General features: G+C 39.3%; 1 protein-coding gene across 3 annotated transcripts in view; it reads left to right on the forward strand.

Moving 5' to 3' along the window:
• The window catches only part of efna4 (ephrin A4), a 42,346-nt gene extending 27,538 nt beyond the window's left edge, over window positions 1-14,808 (forward strand). The window contains exons 3-5 of one of the 3 annotated variants that reach the window (XM_088307844.1): window positions 2,249-2,317; window positions 10,912-10,938; window positions 11,828-14,808. In XM_088307844.1, coding sequence (XP_088163970.1) covers window positions 2,249-2,317; window positions 10,912-10,938; window positions 11,828-11,925 — 194 coding nt within the window. In that variant the 3' untranslated portion in view covers window positions 11,926-14,808. The remainder of the gene's footprint in view (window positions 1-2,248; window positions 2,318-10,911; window positions 10,939-11,827) is intronic. The other 2 variants (XM_088307845.1, XM_088307846.1) reach the window with 2 other exon arrangements.
• The last annotated feature ends 9,562 nt before the right edge of the window (window positions 14,809-24,370 follow it).

The following is a 24,370-nucleotide window of genomic DNA, read 5'->3' on the forward strand; positions in this document are numbered from 1 at the left end:
CACCCCCCTCCCGCCACAAGGCTCCTCGTTGCTGCTGGCTCACAAGCTGGCCGGCTAATGATAGCGACTCCTCTGCCAACATGGCGCCTTAGAGGGAGCCGAAAAATATGCTAATAGGTGCGTTTTTCAGCTAAAACCTTTACAGAAAAACTTACAATTAGGTGAATGTTCAATTGCAAAAGCCAAAAATCGTTGGGGGGGTGGGGGTGCTTTGGGTCAAACTGCTACGTTCACGGTTGTATGCTTGTCACTTAGGATCAAAAACTACTATTGTCTTTTAACATTTTACATGAAATTAGGAGTTGATTTCATGTAGCACTTGTGTGACAGTTAATGTGAAATAAAAAAATTAAAATGGAGGGAGAGCAAACAAAAGCAAGTGATGAAAGGAGAACGAGAAAGCATCTTTACATAAATTACCAGTGTAGTTGGTCTGACAATGGAGCTTTGTTGGAGTATGAAAGCGCAGCTCTGCATTCATGTATATTATGTACACCCCCCCCCTCACACACACACACACAATTCGTAGGCTATTGTGCCTGTTGGACCACTTCAGAGAAAAGCAACAATGGAAACTCGCCCCCCCCCTACAACCCACCACCCCTCCGCCGGGTCGGACCACTTTGGGCCCCGAGTGTTTGTGTTTGGTCAACATGAGTGATAAAGTTGGTCCAAATATGCGTCTCTTGTGTTTAGTGTGCGCCACTGGACAGACTATAAAGGCATTAGACAACAATAGTGTTACATACACTAATTCCATTAGTTGCTTCAGTCTGAGCCCGGCTCAGCTCGTCTGCTCCCACACACTGTGGCGCTCGCGGGACGCCATCTCGGGCTCATCACGCAGCGCTTCTTCCGATGTCATCGTAACGTTCACCTTAAAATAACACGGCCACAATTGATAAGAGAATTTCGAATTAATGTGGTTAATACGCCAACTGAACGTCTCTATGAAATGACATTACTTATCATGCGCCTTTTAAATCAGCAGCTCAGTGGAAACTTAGTTTTCATGATTAATCCATCCCGGTAAGACGTTCTAAAACAAATTGTACGAAATCCAAAGCAATATTTTCCAATGGAAATAATGGGAATCCGTTTCAGACACCCAAAACTAATTAACAAAAAATACATTTTTATATCTTTGCATTCAAAAATGAAGTGGAGAAATGTACATTTAACATCACCATTGCTTTTTTGACTCTTGATTTTGTGTCCATTGAGGAAAAGAGCTGTTTTACGAGTGCTTATTCCACAATATGTTATCAACAACTCAGGAGAAATAAGCCTCCGTCGGCACGGCAACACTTGGAAAAGTTGGGGAAACATCAACTTAACATCCTGTCTAAAGAAAGACCTTCACAATAAAAGCAATATGATAATTTCACTGGCGTATTTAGAAATCACATTCAAACTGATTTGTACTTGTTATTGACCATCAAGTGGCCCAAGAAAAGTTGAAGCATTTTAATTATTACTTTGACATATTGGCTGGACCAGCCAGGACACCCTTTGTTGTTAATTCTCACTTCTTTTTTTAAAACACCTTTTAGTCCTTGAATTCTAATAATACACATTCACTTACTGGCCACTGCATTTGGTACACCTGCCCTGCCCATCATATCTAGAATCAGTTGTACACTACTACAAACAGTAAATATATTGTGAAATGAATACTTCTCTCATCGTGTCAATCTGTGGTGAACGTCATCTTTTTTTAAGGCAGGACATTTGATTCATCGCCTGTATTGGTAGAGTGCAGGTGCACCGACTGAAGTGTCTGTTTGGCGAGAATACACTCACTGTTATTCTACGCCGTAGCCTGTCATTTAATATCATACTGATACAAAAATAGACGGTTGCTCGCACAGACTGCTCGGCTGCCTATTCCTTTTGTGAATTATTCAGTTTGCACGCGTGTTTGTGTCATACGAGGGATGCCAAAGATTTTTTTTCTTCTTCTTTTATGCTTCACTTGTGGCGACAAACGTGAACTCTTGGGAAAACCATTCTCGTGATGGATTTGAATCCGTTTGTACTTGGCTGCCAAAAACATAATTGCTAGCTAAATAACGCTTGATTTTTGTGTGGCGAAAATCAAGTACAGCTGGTTGGTAGTTGCGATACGAAAAACGAGGATTGTCCCACTCACTGGTGTGATGCGTTCAATGACCGGGGGGAATTTTCATTAGCGCCTTGCACTGAAGTCCTTCTCTCACTCTCTCTCTCCTTCCTTGTTGTGGCTCAGCTCTTCCTGCAGATGAAGGCCCGCCGCTGCCGTGTATGAAGCTGCGCGTCACCGTGTGCTGCGAGACCGGTGAGTGCGCGCCTCTTTTCATCAGCGACCGCCTTTCATCGTTCTTTCGCTCCCCTCCCCTCCTTTACCACCACCTCTGCCTTTCATATTTCTACTATCGGGGCTCTTTTTCATGCAACTGTTGCCCTCATTTCCTCATTACCAGTTTGACTGTTTTATTTCCACATGCCCTTTTTTTTTTTTTTTGATCAATTGAATTCAGTGATTCCTCGACTTACAAATGAGCCGAGGAGAGTTTTCGGACGATTGTCTTGAGTTGCAAGCAAAAAATGTCAAGCTGTCTATTGCTATTCCAACTTTGTTTAAAAATGTCTCCAAGACAATTACGTTGTGTATTTAACCAAACCATGATTAATGAAAGTCCAGTCGCTTGATGCTGGCACACAAAGCAATATTTGAATGTTGTATATTTAAAACAAGCTTTGTCTTGGGAAAGTCTGGCTAGCTTAATGCTAATGAACAAACAAAAAAAAAATTTTACAACAACACTCACAGGTCTGTATTCTCTCTGCTCTGTGCTAATGCCTATTATTGGAGTGTACACTACCGTAGTTTCCGGGCTATAAGCCGCAGTTTTCTATGTTGAAAAAAAATTGTTGTTTACTGCATGTACAGAACAATTTTGTACTGTGAATGCACATATAGGTGTATAAACAGATTCTTAAAACAGTGCCCTTTAACACTGCAACAACTTTGCTAATTATAACAGAACAGACGCAAGAGAAAAAAAAAAAACAAGATTTATTTACTGTATTTTCTGAACTATAGAGTGCCCCTACTGGTGACAGAAAAATCCACAGAAAAGCCGCAACGTTGCATTAGCCGCATGATTCAAATTCTAAGAAAAAGGTAGCGGCTTATAGTCCGGAAAATACGGTACTTGGGGACCTTCTCTGCCTCTTTGTCGTCTAAATTGCCTTGCCTTTCTCCTAGTGCTGCCAATCATGTTGTGGCACAATGCGGTACTACACTGAGGCCTTGCAACTCTAAATTCACATTTGTCTGTGTATTGTAAAACCGATAAAAAAAAAAAAAAATGACTTACAAGAATCTGTGATATAGCCAGTAATTGTTTTTTTCTTTTAATGTGCCCTCCTCCATTTGCTGTCACCATCATTCCACTGCTCTCCATCACACAGTGTGAAATTCCCAGACTTGATCTAATCCAGAGCCCGCCTGGAGTAATGTTAGTCTTCCAGTCCACTGAGTTGCCCCTTCGGCCGTCACCCGGGTCTTGCTGTGGGAATCCTTGTGCCACTTGTTCATGTGTGTGCGTGTGTGTGTGTTATTCTTACACGGATCCCATTGCGTGTCGTTTAGTGATCTAATTTGGATGTGTATGTGTGTGTGTGTGTATCCGAGACGTCTGTCCCAGTTCCCATCCCAGTGCTATCTGCAGGGGGCTCCTCATCCCGGGCTGGACCAGGGGTACCGGGGGCAAAGTTCACTAAATCTGTATTACTCATCGTTAAAGGGAGGGGGAAATAGAAAAAGTAGGATAAAGGGGAAGTCTGATTGGCGTGGGTGTTTATTAGCAAAAAAAAGTTTTTTTTTTCTGTTATATTACTGAACCTGCTGTTTATTCATTAGCATTATCACAGTAGGTCGTGTGAGCATGTCGAGAATGAACAAAATACACTCACTGCAGGGCTCGTTATCATACAAGAGCTCAAATATTCAGCTTTTTTTTATGTTGTTGTAATTTATCTTGAGAGTTGCTTCCATTTTAATTTCTCATTTACTTTTCAGAAGCTATTTTGACATGGACAGATTTATTCGGATGAAAAGCCTGATCGGAATAAAAATACTTCATGTACAAATCCCATTGGGAATATTCTGACCCAATCGAGCCCATCCCTAACAAGTTTTTATGCCGAACAAGAGGGGTGGTTTATGTCAATTGATGATCCGATTGGCGTGCATGAAAATACTTATTCCGAAATTTTGGAACAAACCGTCTTTACCGCGCATGTCTGTGATGTGAGCATATCAGTTTCTGTTATGAAAGTTATGGCGGGCACCAGACTGAACTGAAAATTGCTGGGTGGAGGATACCTTGCAGTTCCTCGAGGAAGTATTACTTTGAAATCACAGTGCGAATGGGGAAAAAAATGCATGAGAGTAGAAAATAAATACAAAATATAAAAAAAAAAAAACAAACATATTTTAAGAAAAACAAAATTAAAATTGACGTAAAAAATAAATAAAAAAAAACTGTAAAAAAAATCAATTTAAAAAAATTTAAAATTGATGAAAAAGAAAATTAAAGTCGAAATAGAACTAGAAACGTTTAAAGTGTCAATGTTTCCGTCGACTTTCTTCTTCTACGACTATTTCAATATAATTTGCTCCGATCAAAAGTGTGATGCATAAACATGCAAGTTTTAATCGGATCAATATTTTTAGTGTCCAAAATCAGATCGTAATTTTAATCCGAATTTTGAACAAGACATTTTGTGCACGTAAACGTAGCCAGTGAAAGTTAGTCATAATAAAACAAAAAAAATTGACAGCCATTTTGCTTCATTTTTTTAATTCATTTTTAATTTGATTATAATTCTGAAGTTTTGCAATAATTTCAATTTATGAAATAAATTCTACATAAACTTGTTGATATTTGAACGTTATTCCCCATTATTTTCTGAATGCACTGTGACATCGGAGTCACGATTCTGATATCGGTTTTATAAATGTACCTAATGAAATGTCCACTTAGTGTGCATCAGATCACACAAACTCAAAGTGATTCTCCCACTTGTCTTTTTATTTCCCCCTCCCATCTCTCTCTCTTATCCTGTCCCTTAACCAAAACTAATCCTGACTAAATTTGCCGCTTCCCATCTCCTTTTCTCCCGCTCTCCTCCGCTCGTCTGTCGTTCCTCAAGTGGCACTAATCCTCCCCTTCCCTCTGTCTCCTGCGCTGTCGTCCCCTCTCCTCCCTCACGCCTCTTTTTATGATCTTTCGCTAGCCGAGCAAAACTAATCTGGGCGCGCCCGTCCGCGCTGGAGTTCCTCCCGACTCCGCCCTCTCTGAGCCACTTCCCTCACTGCGCCGCCGTGCTGTATGGCGATGGCGGGAATATTCTGGACTACGATACTAAAGAAAGAGCGAGAGTGCGACGAAGTGTAAAAGACAAACGAGACCTGGAGGGTCTTTGGATGTTCATTAGGTGCTGTGCTGATGTTCCCATCTTAAATTCTCCCACCTGGCTCCTTCCTTGTTGGTGTATGTGTGGCGGTTGTTTGTGTGTGTCCCTCAGTAACAGAAGTACTTGTCCTCCAACTCCCCTGAACCAAATTTTTCCCATGATTAACAGACAATTCCATGCAGGGATGCTCTGTTGTGGGCAATCATCGCTCTCTCTCTCTCTCTCTCTCGCTCGCTCTCGCTTACGCACACACAAACGCTTGCTGGTTTGAAGGGCGGCCACGGTCACTTTGCTCCAAGGTCACTCGGCAGTTTCTATTCTCTCCAGTGTGCACACCTGTGTGTTTATGCACTTAATTTAACCCAGAAACGCACAACATAGTGGACAGGAGAGATGCAGGAGGCTTTTAATGACATTGTGCGTGCGTGTGTTTCGATGTTAATCGGCGCCGTCCTCGAGTACTAAATACGAGTGATATGGATTTAAAGTTGGAGGGCCAAATCTCCAGTGCAGTGGCGATGTGCTGTTCCAGTTAATTAGAACAAACCTTCTCGTGCAATAGCATGAGAAATTGTATTTGTTTTTATCATACAATTGTTATAAGCAAAATAACCCAATTAAAAGTCAGGGATGCGGTTAGTGATACTTTACTGATTTTGACAGTTTCAGCAGTAAAAATTCCATATTGTCTCTAATTGATTTGATAACCTTATTATTTTTCATGTACAATTAACACCTTTAAAAAAAAATTTAATTTGGCCACTCGCTGTTGACCGAAACAACCAATCACGGCTCAGTATACGAAACGTCACATGCGCCGTCATCAAAATAAAATTGCGGAAATGTAATGAATTTTTTTTTTTTCCGAGTATTTTTAAAATGAGGTATGTAACTCAGTTCCGTTTAAAGCTGCTAATTGACTTTTCAAGGTAACTGCGGCAATGCAGTTGCTGGGTGTGTCCTGCGGGGCTGTTGCTGTTGTTGTTGTTGTTGACGGATAAACGACCTCTAAACAGAGGAGTTTTGCACCATCAACTATTTTATGCTCACCAAATGTCCTGACATCGCTCCCTCAAAGATTCTCATTTCGCGGGGAAAAGTGGCTACTAATGAGCTGTTTTTCCACGAGGCAATGGAACAGGACGGTCACTCACCAGTCACGCATCAATCCTATTATGAACAACCCTAAGGGACATAAATATGGAGGGTCCGCACTTGATAATGACAACTGACGAATGAAACGTCTTTAACAAACAAGAAGAGTCCAGTTCCCGGAATTCAACCTTTACGGATTACGTGACCGATGGCCGAGTGTGTCCACGGAAAGTCCATTTTCTGTAAATCCCATTTATCTCGTGCAGCTCTCTAACTGTCGTTCCGATTTCTTTTATTTCGTGCATCTGCATATTTTGATGGCGTCCGCCTCACAGAATTTATTTCACGTCCACTTTCACGCATGACGTGTCGGAATTGTCACTCGTGGCGCAAACGCAGCTTTTCAGTAGTTTCTAGTGAGATTTCACCCCCACCACCACCACATCACGAAAGGGTACGAATGAAGCCAGCGAAGGTGCTTGAGCCAGCGTTGCATCAGCACTGCGTCCGCCTCACTTTCTCGCCGTCAACTTCTCCCCCAAAAACTGCTCCTGTTTTGTTTCGTCGCCGTCCTGCTGCGAGAAGCCATTAAGGAGCGACTTCCCTTTCGCTCTAATTGATTCCTTTTCTCTTTCCCAATCTCCTCCCTTCTTTTCCTGTCATCCTCCTGCTGTGAGCTTCGTCTTTTTCACTTTGCACAGCTTTTTTTTTTTTTTTTTTGGGTGGGGGGGGCCCGAATGTCTTACATCGCTGCCTTCCTTTCACCCCACCAAATAAAACCACCCTCCTCCAATCATGCCCGAATACCTTTGAACCCTCTGAACTGGAAACACAAATGTACCAGCGCAGCTTCGCGAATCTTCAAATGCAAGTCTCAAACCAAGCAATTTTTTGAAATTGTCGATTTCTTAAGATTTTTTTTTTTTTTTTTCATCGTCAGTTAGCATTAGCTGCCGCGTTTGTAAAATGGCGGCGTAGTCTGAGCTGGAATGGGGGGAACAGTGCGGCAGAGTGCTTTTCCACACACACACACACACACACGCACGTTTAGCCACGATTGTGCTGCACGTTCCAGACTGCAGTGCGGAAAAAGAAGCAGAGACGCCACCGCCACCGTCGCCATTTTGTGGTGAGGTTCGCCGCCAATGCTATTGTGAGCGAGCACTTTTTTTTTTTTTTTTTTTGTACAATTAAAGTTGGGTCACAATATGCGTGTCGCACACACACGAGTAAACACGAGGCATTTGAACTGACCGGTTTGCAACGCCCGCCTTGTGGTGTCACACAAGTGCAAAAGCGGTTTGAAAAATGTTTTTTGAGAAGCTGAATTTATAATTAACAGTAAAGTGGATGTGTTGGGTTCGCTGTAATTGCTGCACAGTTTATAAGGCACTCGTTGAACTACTTTTTATTCAAAAAAGAATTCCTTTTAACTTCACTCATTTATTGTAGTACATTATATTTATTTACATTCCTCAATATTTTTTCATCATTATATTAAAATTACATATATTTTTTTGTATTGTTCTGTAAATGTTTTTATGATCAATCTTTTTTTTTTACATTAATTTCCTGAATTGTACATATTTCTGTTATGCAAGCGGTCTAGAAAATGGATCAATTTACACATCAATATGAAAATACCAATATTATAACACTATTTATATTTGATTTTGATGTTCATCAATTTCCCTTGTTAACATTTTGCTTTATCAATTAAAATGAATCGCTATTGTAATTTATTTTGGAAAGTTTATGGAATATTTTATTAATCCATTTCCACAACCTGATTGGCTCAAAGAAATCACATGGTTCTACTATGTTGCAAGTTTTTCATAATCTGTACATTTTAATTTTTGTACGTGGGTTTATTTGTAGAAATATTACTTTTCTTCATCCTTCCATTCATTTCGACTGAACATTTTTTGTTTACTCAATAAAAAATGACCTATTTATGAATTCAGCTTTTTCAACAATATTAGTTCCTTATTATTTGCACATCAATAAATATAATCAAAGACTGAAACATTCCAAAATATTTTATAGGCGTACAAGAATGGAGCTTTTCAATAAGTCACTTCAGTCGTGTTTTTTTTTTTTTTTTTTTTTGGATATGATTTATCTCAGACACAGACTCAGCCGCACACACACTGCGCACCAGGCCAAGTCCCAGCATGCTATTTAATGCCTCGTTAACCCCAAGATGGCCGTTAGTTGTCGGCAATCAGGGGAGTAATTTTGAGCGACAGACGATGCTTGCAGGTGTCACACGCACGCACATAATACAGACGTACATTTAATGAAGAAACATAACATGTTACTTGGCCTCATCAGCTCAGTCGCAGAGTGCACGGACAGGTGGCGCTGTTTGTGTCTAAAAATGTTCACTCTAGACACACTTTGCTAGGTGTGTTCTTGTCTTTCTATGTTTGTGTGGCACAGCCCCACCTTTTTTGTGTGCGTGTGTGATCGTGCATTCCTTGTGCGTGCTCTTGTTTTTCCCTTGTGTGTCACAAACCTTGAAATGACTCATTTAAATGTGTGTATGTGTTCATGTGTTTGCATATATTTGGTACCACCCAAATTAAAATGTGCGCATCTTTCTGTTTGTGTGACAGTATTGTGCAAATGTGTATTATTGTCTTGCTGGTTTGGGATGGAACCACCTAAAATCCAACAGTCAAACTTTAATTACCGCATAATTTCCAGATAAAAAAAAAATATATATATATATATATATAATACAGTGCTTATTTGGCACATGCATAGGAAGTGTTAAGGTTGGTGCCACACAAATTTAAAAACATGGACACACACAGTTATTAAACAATGGGTTGTTATGGGTTGTGTCAAAGGTTTACAGAAAAACAAGACCACAAACGCACAAAAATAAATAATCATTATTTTTAACATGCGTATGTATGTGTTCTTGTTTTTCTGAATTTGTGTGGACGCACCCTTGACTTTCCAACTGTGTGTGGCAGAGCGTTGCTGTTGGTTTTTTTTCTCTTTTTGTGTTGCACAACTTTTGACCTCTGCTATACTCCTTTTGTCTGAAACCACCTTTGAAATTACATGTGAGTTTATGTGTGTCTGTTACTAATTTTCTCTATTAGTGTGAAACCACCCTGCACATATATTACCAACTTTACTTGCGTGCGTGTGTGTGTGTGTGGGGGGGGGGGGGGTGCGTGGGGGGGTGGGGGTGTGTGTGTATGTTCTTGTAATTCTATATTTTTGAAGCACAACCCGTGACATCTTATCCTTCAGTGTGTCCCTGTCTTGGCGTGGTAGCCTTTACATCCCATAATTTGTAGACACTTGCTTTGCAGACATGGAAAGTCTTTGAGTTGCACGGCCTTTGATATCCCAAATTTTAACATGTTTGCGGGCACACTTTGCATGCATGCATCTTCTGTCTCCGTGTGTCCTCTCAGGCATACGCGAAAAGTGTTTCAAATGTATCCTCCTTCCAACCAACAGCATGCTTCCATAATTTCCTTTTAGCGCACCCCCGCTGACAAAGTGTCGGCCAGACTCTTAACGTCCGATCTCCCGCTCTCCTTCCCAGGTTCCGTCCTCTTTTCTCTCAGTCTGACCTTCCTAAACTTCTTTTCTTCCACCCTCGCTTGCGCTTTCAAGCTCTGTCCACTTCTTGGTCTCGCTCTGTCATTTTGAATTTTCGCCTGTTTTTTTTTTTCCTTCTTCCCTTTTCATTTCCTGCATCCTCTCTGTCTGGAAATAATCCCCATCACTGTAACGCTCCCTAATTTCCATAACATTTCTCCTTTTCCTGTTGTTTCTCATTCCTTTCTTTCTCGACCTTTAGGAGAATTTGCTGAGAATTGCTTAAGGTTTTAACAAAAGATAAATGTATCCCTTTGGCCGAGTGGTCTAAGGCGCCGCGTTCAGGACCCAGTCTCCCCAGGAGGCCTGGGTTCGAATCTCGAATTTGTGGCTGCCAGGACGGCCGAGTGGTCTAAGGCGCCGCGTTCAGGACCCAGTCTCCCCAGGATGCCTGGGTTCGAATCTCGAATTTCCCCATTGTGGGACTAATAAAGGCATTATTATGGCTGCCAGGATGGCCGAGTGGTCTAAGGCGCCGCGTTCCGGACCCAGTCTCCCCAGGAGGCCTGGGTTCGAATCTCGAATTTCCCCATTGTGGGACTAATAAAGGCATTATTATTATTATTATTATTATTATTATTGCTCTTTTGTCTGCTTCTTGCTGTTTTTACTTCTACCAGCTACACTGCTTTTTGGGGGGAGGGCGTTAAGCATGAAAACATGATGAATCAGCACCTTCTTTCTAAAGTTTTTCTCTTTCTCTTTCTGTTTCCACTCTCTCAGCGTCCAAGGGCTCCAAACAAACTCAAGGTGAGATTTTTTTTACCGGTTTTCAGCACTTGTAGAGTTGCAAAAATCAAGTTGAAGACCGAATAAATAATTAAAAAAATATATACATTTTTTAGCATTATATTGAAAGGTGTGGATGCATTAATTCATGAGAATAACGTCAGAATGTTACAAGGGAACAATGTATTCATACATTTATAAGAATGGTCAAATTACAAAATAAATAGAAAAAAATGCATACATTTATGAGGGGAGGAGTTGGATTTTAAGGGGGGGAAAACTCAAATTAGCATTTTACATTTACAAGAAGCATGACAAGAAAAAAAAATTTGAACAAAAGTTGTAATTATTTTGATAAGTCAAAATATTACAATAGTTGTCATTTTCCAATAACAAATTGAATGCAATTCTACTATTAGAAAAAATTCTCAAACATTTACATTTTTTGTGACATTTTTCCTCGTGTAACCTTTCACATTTTTTCAAACTTTTTAATTTTCCTAACACACAAGTATTCTCTTAAACTTAAAATAATCCTCCTTTCTTATTATGGGCTTGAAAAAATACAAGTGTTCATTAATTTCCTTTCAGTGTCTTTTCTCTAATATTCCAACGTAATTGTTTTAGAATTAAATCTTGTCATTTTCCAACTTTGGTGTTTCTGCTTGCAACATTACATTTTCTCGCCAAAATAAAACTTTTCATCGTTTTGAGATTACGTGGATATACTTGGTAATTAATTGTAATAATTGTTTCGTTCATTAAAAAAAAGGAGGATTTGTTCTAAGATTAGTTTTTTTTTTTCCCCGTAATTTCCACTGACACGCCTCTGTAAAAAATGAAATTTGAATTCGGTAATGATTTTGCCTCTCAAATCTCAAGTGACATTTTTGTTTGTGTCCCCTCTCAGCGACGTCACCTCTGAGTCGAGGTTGTCCGTCGAGGGCGCCTTCGCTTCGCCTCCTCTCCCTTCTCCTCTTCCTCCTTGCCGTCCTGCTCACCACTTGACCTCCTCGCACCTGCTCCCAGTGAGATTGGGACACGCCGTCACAGCCGGTGACCCCTCGCATGGCCATGGAGAAGACGTGTTTGTCATTGCGTACACACAAACATCCCCGTGCACCACACACACATTCACACACATATATACACTCAGGGACTTACTGTACCCCCCCCCCCCCAAGCCTACTCATCAAATCACCTTCAGGCCACTTTATTAGGTACACCTGCACACTCTAATGCTGAGTTCAGGGACAGACCACTAATCAAAAATGTTGTGAAAAGTTGATACATAGGCTAGTGGAAGATCGTTTCATTGTTTTGCCTGTTATAAGATTGTACAGGCATGGATAGATAAACAAAAATGCATCATTTCAATTATTTTCAGACGTCAATGAAATCGTAGAATTTCCTGCCACACACACTGGTACACTGGCAGTCAGTATATGTCGCTGGCATAGATAGGTGAACAAAAATGTGTTGTTTGTAGTGAATAAATAATTTTTGGTCCAGTTAAAGGGGGTGTTTGCAGTTTTCTACCTGCTAGCATGATTTGAACGTAGCCTCACTTCACTCCACCCCCTCGAGTATCTGACCAAAGCTACACCCAGCACAGACAAGACCAAGACATGCATTGCTCGACTGTGCATGCTAAACAAGCCGATCTTAGCCACAGCTGCTCGATTGCTAACCTGACTTATTCATGATGGAATGTTGCAAAACATGAAATGTTTCCGGTTTGTTGTTGTATTCTTTTTTCGAATGTACACTCAGTTCAAAATCCAAAAGTGTCCGTGTGAGGCTGCATGCACGACACATAAATATAAATTGGGGCTAGAGAGGCAGCTAATGTATTTTTTTTCCAAATTAATTTAAATTTTTCACTGTCGGGTCATTCAGACAGTACATATGCGGAACAAAAATGTTTGCTTGTTTTTAAAACTGCAAACTCCCTTTTAAGTTTATTTGGATAATTTCCCATGGCACACTTTATTCTTCCTGTTGCAATATATCATTGACAGAGAAGAACAAAAATTTATTATTTGTTGTAAATGAAAACATTTTGGCCCAATTAAGCAAAATTGCATAATTTCCTGTCACTATACAACACTGGCGTAGATGGATAAAAATAAATTAAATGTTGTGAATAAATATTTTTTGAACAACTAAGTGAGTAGTTTCCCACAACCATCATCTCACAGCCTTTCACAGGCGTTAACAGAAGAAAAAAAATTATGAATAAATAATTTTCAGACCAATTAAGTCAAATGAGATAATTTCCTGCGGCACATGTTTTTTATTATTAAATAATTTTCAACTGATAAAGTGAAATTGGATAATTTGCTGCCGTGTACAGTACTCTGCCTTTCGCTAAATGACATTGCAAAGGTAGATAAACAAAATACATTTGTTTTTTGTAAATAAGTGATTTTCAAAACCAATTAAGTGAAGTCTGACTGGTTGCCGCGCTGTTGCGATACATCGCCGACATCTGGAGGAACGACAGAATATTTAAAAAAAAATAAAATAAAATCTGTTTTTTTTGTAAATATTTGTCATATCAATTAAGGAAAACTAGATCAAATTGTCACATATACAGTTTTGTTGACAATTTTCAGTGTGACACGATTTTCTTTTGTATTGGGCTTGCATTTTGTATCAAACGAGATGTTTTGCATTTTTCATGAGTTAAATTGACAGATGAGAAATGCATTTCATTGACTTAACTATACAAGTTACAATTTGTCCAAGTGCCGCATTTTTCTTTTCTGCACTTAAATGTGTTTGTTTACAATAACTTTCTCGATTTGATGAATAGAAAAAACAGGCGTCCTGGGAGCTATTAGGGAATAATGAGGCACGGTTGCTGCGCCCCCTACTGGGATCCAACTGGTTGTACTGGAATTGGACTGGGTTGGCCACCCCCCGGATTTCCATGATGATGTACTGATAATAATGATGACGATGATAATAGGTGGACCTCGGGCTGCTTTGTCCCGATTGATCGGGCATCCCGCCACGCTGCCTTTTTGGATCACAGGGCAAACGCACGCCAGAGGGAATTGTGGGTAAACACAACAACGGGTTTGGTCTTGCTCCACTGAAGCGCACCACTGCAGATGATATGCACACATGCTCCTTTTTCTTTTTTTTTTTTTTCCCTTTTGAAAACAAACTCGCGATACATTTTAGCTGATATGGTTAATAAGCCCTGCCAAAATACGCCTGATGTATTATTTTACTGATAACATCATAGTTTTGTTATTTAAATGTGTTACAGGATCAATTTTCTTCACGCACAATCTGTGTTTTATCTTGTAGATAACTTTTACATTTTTTTTTTTCGTTATTTTGATGTAAAAATGTGTTGTGCCGCAATGTAGTTTTCCAGATTAAAGTAATTGATTTAGAATTTTTCATTTTTTTTAATTGCGCATATTTTTAAGGAGTACTTTTACTTAAAATGTCATTTTTTTTAAGTTATGAGTATAAAATAATAATGAATAAAAAAACTGCAGTTAAAATCTACACATTTATTGAAAAAATATGTATATTCTGAATCTTTGATTGCATTCGGCTTTAATTTTTTTAATGAACTACATTGTTGGCATTTATCAATTTTATTGTTTAATGTCCCATTAATGCATCTTTTGTTTTCTGTAATTTTTTGTTTGACACTTGTGTGATTATAGAACATAATGTACAGCTTAATCGTGTTGTTTCGTTTCGTGTACGTACGCATGTGTGTGTTTAATGTTCCCACCGCGTTCACATTTTAGTGAAAAAAAGTAGCTTCTTCTGTGAAGAGACAACTGCAATCTGAGCCTATTCTTCTTGTACTATTTTCATTCGACTGTGGCGACAAAATAAATTTTGGAAACCTTGGTGTAATTAATGTGTGGTTAATCAGATGTGGCATTTACAATTTCTAAGTAGGACACACACGATGTTTGAAATGCGGATTGTTCGAGGCCCTGAGGTGACCTTGCAGTGTAAAAGGCACTTGTAATGCGAGTAAGCTGCTAAAGTATTGAGCCGAGGGGTCTTTTATCCACGGGCCAGTCCCGACCTGATAAGCCTCGGCTAGCCAATAGACTCGCTTTATTAATGGACCCTCCGGCGTTATTGCCAATAAACAAGTCACTGTATTTATCACGGGACTCCACTCAGGAGATGTTGTTGTAAATATAAAAGTGAGCCTCCAAATAAGCCGTGAATGCATTTCCATTTATATGGGCTGTAACGTCGACACTCTTGGCCAAAAAGGCCGAGAGGCAATTTCCTGGCTAACGGGGCTAATGCTGCTATTTCATGCTTGATGATGGCTTGTGATGACACGTTTGTCACCGCCGCGTCGTCAGCCGCTTTGGATTCTTGACCTTGATGTCCGAAGCACATGTTTCTGTTTGACTTGACGTTAGTCATGGACTTGCTGTGTTGGAAACACAAGGAGGATGGGTGTAACCATATTCAAATGTATTTCAAGCACACATTTTACTCTTAAAAGATTAGATTTTGGTCCGAGTAAAATTTGAGTTACGACTACTTTGTGGCCTTTAAAGTGATGTGCAGCAGCAGACAGACGACGCTGCTACTACATTCACTGTTCTTTACATCACTTCACTAGTTGCAGGTGCCGCCCAACCCCACTTTCTCACCACGACGTATGCACGCTCAAGGCAGACAACGAGGCACTCTAAAGCGGCTATCCACTGATGAACCAGTTCCTGCTCCTGCTGCCGTTCGTGAGTAGTAGAAGGTAAGAAATTGATTTTCGCTCTGGTGTGCTTCATCACTTCAACCGATTGATATCGAAGTATTGGTGGTTGATTGGTGTGCAAGCCACAATTCTGGCTGAATTGGAGTGGATCAAATAATATAGTCAATAAAACATTACATTCTACAACTTTTATAATTTACGTTTTTATGGATGATTTTTTTTTTTTTATGACTGACTTTTGCCTCTTCTCGTAATAAACCCAAAAAACTGCAGACAGTTAATTTCATTCTAAGTGAGCAAGCTAACAAATTCAGCAACCAATTATTTCTCATACTGCGTGCTATCCTGAACCATGATTCTTTATTTTTCCATTTTATTTAATTTTTTATTTTGCCCCGTTTCTTCTAACTATTACCACATTGTAGTTCCTGAACAAAGAAGATTCCATTAGAGTTTTTTTTTTCTTCTGGAGCAGCAGAATTGGCATTTAATTTGACTCCCACAGCCAAAAAGACACAGGACACTTTATTAGGTACACACACCGCTGTTCCTGTAAAGCTTCACAATGAGGACAATAATATGTCACGAAACAATCCTAAAGTAGTTAAGAAGTTTGTGGCCAAGTTTCACATTTAATGGCAGATAGTCTTGTGCTGCCTTCTTGCTAATTATAGTGCATTAAATTTCCGCACAGCGGGTCTTCTCGCTTCGCTTTTAATTGGGCCTCCGTTGAATATTCAAGCGCATATTGCTGCTGTTAATCACAACTAGAGACTATTAAAAGGCAGAAGAAAAAAAACAAAACATTTTACCAGCAGTATCATTGCCATCAAGTCAATTTCTTTCTCTGGATGGAACTTTTGTAATTGTAAAGTTTAGTTAAATAATTAGAAAGACATGTTAGTATGCCTTGAAGATTTAGCATGTCATGAGCACCATGTGGACTTGACATCGTTGAAATAGTTTGAAGGAAGGTGAACACGAGTGAGGTGCCGCAGGAAGTGACCTTCTATGAATAAACGGATTACACACTCCTTTAGAAAATCTTTTAACAGGATTTCTGCTCTTTTGTTCAACGGTTATCCCAGCAGCCGGCATTAATGTATCTCCTGCGCACAGGGAAAGCTTTCATGTGATTAGTACTACAACCAAGGTGGAGGATATCAAGGTATATCCCAACCCCCGCCTCCGTATTCTTTGCTATTCCTGTCATCCCGCACTAGTTTCATTATTCATTTATCAGACAGAACTTCTCGTCGCTTTACTTTAGCTATGTCTGTTACTAGCTTAATTACAAGCCGGCCTTTTAGCTGAGCATGTGGACTCACTTACTTATTTTAATATTTTCAGTTTTTCACTGCTTTTATGTGAAGTTTTAGTTAAGTGAATCTCAATCAGTTATGTTGTGTATAAAATGTACTATGTTAATAAAGCTGCCTTCCCCTGCCTTTTGCTTATTAGCTATTTGGATTATGCTATATATGGTTACCAACGCTAGCAAATAAATTAGTTTTACTTGCCAGCCAGCTATACCTTTGCGTACTATTTACTTGTTAAGTGGGTTGTTGTGTGTGGTTGTTAACTAGTTTATTGTTTACTTTCAACAAGCTGGCTAGTTGTGCTGGTGGGTGTGTGTCAGTCCCGGGGGCGGAACGGTCCGGGCCGGTCAGATGCCCATTTTTGGAGCGGGGTGTCAAATATTAAGGGATCTAATAACAAACGCTGGAGGTTGGTTTCAGTCCAGCCCACGAATCGGCCCTCATATACGTGTGATGAATCTACCTGCGAAATGGGCCAACAAAAGCGCCACTACCAACTGTTGTCTATGAAGAGACGTGAGACTGCAGTGAACGTTCAAACGTGCCTGTATTTCCTTATTCTGACATCAAGTAACTCACGAGTCCCACCTGATACTGGGGCATACCATTACAACAGGGGGGTGGGGGGAGCACAATCAATAAAACACCGACTGTGCGTACTTACCTGCATTGGGCACGTTCCTGGAGAAAAAGAAAGAAGAAGTAGACTAAGTAATATGCAGATAATAAAACCATAATAAGACCACAATAAGATAAGCGGATTTGAATAGTTGATTAGCCAGCTAATGATGTTTAAATAAACCTCTGCCCTTAGCATCTAACCGGCGGCGGTGTCATGCACGGACTCTTTATTTATTTTTTATTTTTTATTTTTTTTTAGTGGTAGGGCGAAACTGGGTCAGGGGCCGGCAATTTTTATGAATATGACCGGAGAGTCGAAGCCGGAACTGTACCGGTGGGGGAGTGACCGACAAAAAAGGGTCAAGTGCCCAGCTGTGCACGTAAGTAACTCATTTATTTGTGGTTACTAGTTAGTTTTGCTAACTTGCTCTCTGGCGTGCTTCGTGTGGTTACTTTTGGTGATTGGCAATCAATATGTTGGTCTAATTTGGTCAGTTAATATTAATTTTGTGTGGTTGTCAGTAACTTAGTTGGTTAAAAGTTTATTTTAGTCGCTCGCAAGCAGAATATCTGTGTGTGGTTACTCATTAGCATTTTGGTTCCATTTTCTCCCCCCATAATTGTACTGTTTACTTTATATGTTGGAATTTCATAGTTTATACTGTTCATGGCATAAAAAAAAAATTCCACTCGCCTCAATGTGTTCGGACGAGGAAACACAGCACTGGCGCTCAGAGTTGTCAGGTGTTTGACATTATGTTTTCTAATAGGTGTCATGGTGATACACAGTAAGTGGTCCAGGTTTTTCCTCCACTTGAAATTTCTTGCAGATATTGCGTGCTTTGTTTCAGTGCAACACATGGTGAGATGCAAGCTGAATATGCGACCCTTTAGGCAGTCAAGAGTAAAAGACTAAAGCTGTGTGGGCGTTTAAAACTATACAGACACCATCCAAAATGCCTTTCGATTGTTCAAAATTCAGGATTAACTTCTTCTATCCCGACCTGTTTCACTGCACTTGGTTTTTAAAAGACCAACTTCTCGACAGTAGTAGCAGTTTGACATAAAGCACTTAAATTTGCTCTTGGAGCATAATTAGAACGTGAAAACCTGTTCAAGTATCGTTAAAGTACAGTGTAATGTTGTTGTTTTTGTTGTACTGTAAGTTATGTCAAACACTTTCATCTATGAATTAAACTGCAAACTGTAGATATCAGCAACCACCAAATCAGTTTTCTTCTTTTTTTCTTTTTCAATATGAGCTTTTTGTATATAATACATATTATTAATTCATCAGAAAAATTATATAGGACTAGGCCCCAGCTATTAGAAATTGAGAAAAATATGCAACTTAATCTACATAGCACCCACTTGCTCATCTTTCCTTTTTTTTGCCAATTTGTATTTTGCATTTAAAACAGAATAAGGATTTTCTAAAAGATTTATAGAATTAAAATCCTTAAGAAAAAAAAATCAAATCCATGATGTATGATTTAGTCTAGATGCTGTAACACTCTCTAGATCAGCAGATTTACTTTTTATATGCAATTGTATATAGATTCAACAAATCATTATTTACCACCAGATCCACTACTTTTTATTCCCCCTATTTGTTTTTATTTTTAATCCAGAGTGGTGAATTCATGTCTGCCAGTCACCTGAATCAAGATCCTGCACTTCAGATCCAGCAGTTTTTAGTTTTTTTTTTTTTTTTCACAATTTGTATTCAATATTGAGAAGAAGAGCAAGGTCAGGTGACCAGCAATGTGTATAAGTAACTACTTGCTGTTTTCACTCACCACTTCCCCAATGTCACTCTGACGAATGTGGAGCGTTGAGACAAAGCAGGAAACACTCCCGTGAGCTCATCGGTGCATTGGTTACCATGGCAACAGTCACTGGATGATGACCCGATGTCACACTGGCATTTATTACCTCCACCAAGGGGGATATTTTTTCATCCCTGTTGGTGGTGCGGGCTTAAACACAACTTAGATTTGGGCGCGTAGGGAAAGGAGGAACTATTAGCTCTTGGAACAAGGCCTACAGGAATAACCTTGGGTAATGAACCAGTGCTGCGTCGCAAAGTCCAAAGCCTAAGACATTCGTGTCTGATCATATGTTACGCCTTTTTTTAATTTATTTATTCTTTTCATTTTTAGTTTTTTTTTCTTCAGTGACGGAGCAAAAAAAAAAAAAAGGTTCGCAAACTGGCTGAGCAAAAATCAGTATATCAGTTTTCTTTGTCACATCTAAAGTCTTCTTAATCATTCGTCAAGCAAAAAACTGAAAGAGGGTCAAAGGTCATAAAAGGTCAAATCTGTTTTTCTAGTTTTCCTTATCATTTCTTTCTGCATTTTCAAGTTTTATTTTTGACAGCAGAGGAAAAATGTTAAAAAATATATATAATTTTTTTTTCTGTGACAATGTCAGAACAAATATCTTGACATTTTAAAAGGCTTTGCAGTATTTACCCGGACACGACTCCACCATGCGAAAGCCATTTCTGATCGAATGTGCAGAGGAGGTCTTGCTCTTGAGCAGCATTCATCACCCATGCCCTGACTTCCACTTTTCCCTCCTGCTTTTTCCCTTTCTTTCCTCCACTTTGAACAAGTGACACGTTGATAGCATCGCCATTGTCCATGTTCTGGTCTGCTGGTTCTACATGCAGCCAGGCTGGCAATTTGCATCGCCTCAAAGAACCCCCCGTCCCCCTCGTCAAGGACCCGTCGTCCGAATCGCTGTGTCATGCACCTTCAAGTGTCGTTTTACACTGCGGGAGCTGCCCAGCAATTGAATCTGGGGGGGACCTGTATCCTTTTTGGAATAAAGTACATTTCAGCATCTGATATGCTAAGTTGGCTCCATTACCAATGTTTATTGCTGTGGTTGTGGAGGTATTTTTTCATAACGTGAAAAGGCTGCGTAAGAAACACAGCACGGCGCACAACTGGTTAGCACATGTGCCTCATAATTATGAGGTTCCGATTTTTTTTATCTCTATCTCTTGTTTGGAGTTTGCGTATCGACACTGTTAGGCATAATCATCACATCTCAAAAATAAATACTTTTCATGATTTTTTTTTGGTAATAATGAGTACCACGTGATGTAGCATACGCCAAATTGTTTCATTTGGTATTATTTTTTGCGTTTGGTGTCACAGTTTGTGCACTAAGCATTATCATACAGTGCTTCTCAATAATTTTCTGTTACGCACCCCCCAGGAGAAGAAAATATCTTGCGAAACCCCCAACTCTCCTCCGTCACTATAAATAGTATCATTCGTCTATAAAATGATTAGTACACCTCTCCATAAAATTTTATCCTTATTATCATCCAAGGGAACAAAGAAAAAAATAGAGTAACTCACAACAAAGAATAACTATTAAAATTGTTTTATAGTCTCTCGCCGCCTTTGTTTTCAACTCTGTTAAATGTTTTTCGATGGTGTCTTTTTTGGGTTTGCTCTGTGCTCTTTGTGCGCATGTTCGGTGCAAAATAAATAAATAACCCTACACCTTGGGAGTAATGCTCCCAGCACACTCTGACAATGATTGCATCACTGCCACCTACTGTGGTGTTTGTGCAACTACACTTTATTCAAAGAAAAAAGCATGTTCCCTGGGGTCACACGTGCCACCCACTGACGGACTAGTTTAAGAGATGGAAATGGATCTGACCAGTTCCTTCTTCACTCCATTTTGAGCAAAGCGATCATTCTCGAATAAAGAACGTACTCAATGGATGGAGACAGCATTGTCACTATGATACAGTGCAATTCTCCACCACAATAATAAGCGCCTTGTTAAAGTAATACCTGTCTGACAAGCAGTTATTACCTCAGCCAAGCACGAGGACAAGCAATATTTTTTTTATTGTCGTTTCTTAGCAAGATTTGGTAAAAAAGTGCACAATCGAGTCAAAATTTCCCCGTGGGAAATAATGCAAAGTCAAGAATTTGTTCCTGGCTTGCGTCTGTCACCATCATAAAACCGTTATTACCTGCACAGACGATGTTCTTTCGAAGTGACAGGAGAGACAAGTTAACTACTGTAAAATAAAACGAGAATCAAGTCAAATTACGACCACTTTGAAAATGCCAGACTGACATGGAAAATGCTGGAAATTGTTTGCCGGGCAACATTCAGTGGCTAAAATGAATAAATGTCCTGTTGTGTAAAATTAATGTGTGTATATACTAAATATTTAATTGAATCGTTCTATTTTTGTCTTTGCCAACACTGGCGTGCTTGCACGAAAGCAATCAAAAAAGCCAAAGAAAAGGCAAAACGTAATTTCCATGCTCAAGAAGTTGTCTCCCATAGAAGTTTTTATTTAATATGTGATATTTCATGATAGATGGATGGATGGACTTTGGAGGTCCTACATGTTTTTTGGGGGTTTTTTGTGGGGCGTGGGGGGAGATAATCAAAGTACCTTGAAAGTAAGTCAGATTGCAAATTTTTGAAGAGCAGAAAACCCTAAATGGTTTCAATCAGGTTCTGAGTATTATGCTGGAGTGAAATCACTGCATATTTTGTACATTATTTTGTGGAGTTTAGCTACTGTAAGTCAGAAATCGTAACACACACAATACTTTATTTTATTTATTTTGATTTTTTACAAAATCTTGCTATCATCAAATAGCCAACCCCGCATATTTAAAAAATACTAAAACTAATAAAAACTAATGATTCGTACGTGACAGTCAGAAAGGTTGTGGAGTGCATTCGTTTATGTTCAGCGCAATCACATGAACCAAAGAGCGCAAGTACAAGCATGTACGAGATTCTTCCACGATTGGTGATCCGGAGGCTAAATTAAAGTGAATGATGAAGGAAAAAGTAGTGGCGACAAGAAGAGTGCGCTGACTTTAAGGAGAAGGGAAGGGCGAGGCTGATGGGGCTGAAACGCATCAGGACTAATGAGGCCAAGCAGCCCAGGAGGTGAGACGGCAGGACAAACATGCCGTTGATTTAGTTGACGTGGAAGGAATGACTTGTGATTACAAAGAAAAGCAAGTAAATGACAAAAGACAAGCAAGTCGACTTGGCTCAACTATCATTCGTGCGTACTGTTGCATGGAAGGGAAAAAAAACATCATGTTAGGAGGGAATATTGGAGACATTTTTGTGATCAGGTGGACTAAAAGTACTTAGATTACATTTAAATACTCGCCAATACTTGATCCCAGCTTTGCGTCTTACAATTTTGATGAAAATAGGTTTATTTTTATCAAATACTACACAAAAACAATCAATTTAATAAAGTTCAATTAACACTTTCACTTAATACTTGAAAAGTGGGTGGCTTCAAACGAAAAGTATTTTGTCTTGAGTATTTTAACACTCCTCGATGTAAATACCATGAAATAAAAGCTGGAATTCTTAACTTATCTTTTGATCAGAAACCCAAATGTCTTAAGTATACAACGGAATGACCTTTGCTGTTCCAATATTTTAGGCGGGGACTCCGTCAGAGCACATGCATGTAAATTTAATTCTGCGACTAATTTCATCTGATTGTATCGGTTTTGATTATGATCGTTGCTCTTAATAAAGCAGCGAAACTTGGACATGATCATCGCGGACCCCACCCCGCCCCCTTTCTTTCTTAACCCGAGCGGCTTTCGATCCCGGCATGCCGCGCGACAGGGAGCGGATCGATGCCTCCGGATTTAATCGTGTATAGAGAGAGACAAGCCAATTTATTGTCGTCGGCGGTCCTAAATGGAAAACGTGAGGACAACGCGCCCGTGAGGGCCGACAAGTGAATTACAAGTGGGCGACAGTTTAGTAAGTACGTGTGTGTGTGTGTGTGTGAGTGTATCTATGTGTGTGTTCATGGTGGCAAGTCTGCAAATGAGCGGTAAACTGTATTCGATACAAAACAACGGCACAATGACAGTTGTTTTGTAAATGTTTCGAAATATATTTGCACTTATATTCCGAAATAGTGCTCGTTTTCCAGTCCTTTGGGGTTGGCAAGCCGGTCACTTCCTGGTAGGCGTGGTTTACCAACTTTTTAAATTCGTCCATTGGGTGATTAGATTTGTAGGAAATGAAGTAGATTCTGCCCAGCAACAGGTGACCATACGAACTTGATTAATGTTCGCTGGAGTTATTTGATAAAAAAAAAACATTTATAATGATGTCCCTGTGATTTAAATCTAAATTTAAAAAATGATAAATAAATAAATAACAAAATTCGAATTAAATTAAAAAATGATTGTTAGCAAGTGTGTGTGTGTTTCTCTGGTCAAAAAAATGATAATCATCTTCATAAAGCTGTCTTACTTCTGTTTAAAAGAGCCAGACCAATGATTTATTTTAATGCAGTCAGTAACATTTTAAAATAACTTTTAAAACAAACTTGAAGCCAATAAAATGATCATAATTGCTTTGATATAACAAATTTAGTGAGGAACCGAGTTTCTGCATTCTGAACTAGCTCGAGGTGAGAAAGTGATTTTTTTTTTTTAAGTTTTGTTTTGTTTATTATTTTGTTATTGAGCAATTTGCAATCGTCTAACTGGAGAAAATTAGAGCATGCATCAAGTTTCCACAGTCAGGTACTGTGGCTTCCATCCATATTGTCAAAACATGCACATTAGGTTGATTGAAGTTTTTATAAATTTGATTAATGGATTGAGTGATATTTTATCATAGTTTTGTGTTGTGTCCGTGATTTTATTAAGGGGGTCATTTCATAATAATAAAGTAGTTCGACAGGTATCTAGACTACTTAATTAGAATTAGAATTAGAATTAGAAATCCCTTTACATATCAT

This window comes from Idiotropiscis lumnitzeri, chromosome 10, assembly GCF_059441095.1.
Source record: "Idiotropiscis lumnitzeri isolate Australia: NSW breed Sydney's pygmy pipehorse chromosome 10, RoL_Ilum_1.0, whole genome shotgun sequence".
NCBI classification, from domain to species: domain Eukaryota; kingdom Metazoa; phylum Chordata; class Actinopteri; order Syngnathiformes; family Syngnathidae; genus Idiotropiscis; species Idiotropiscis lumnitzeri.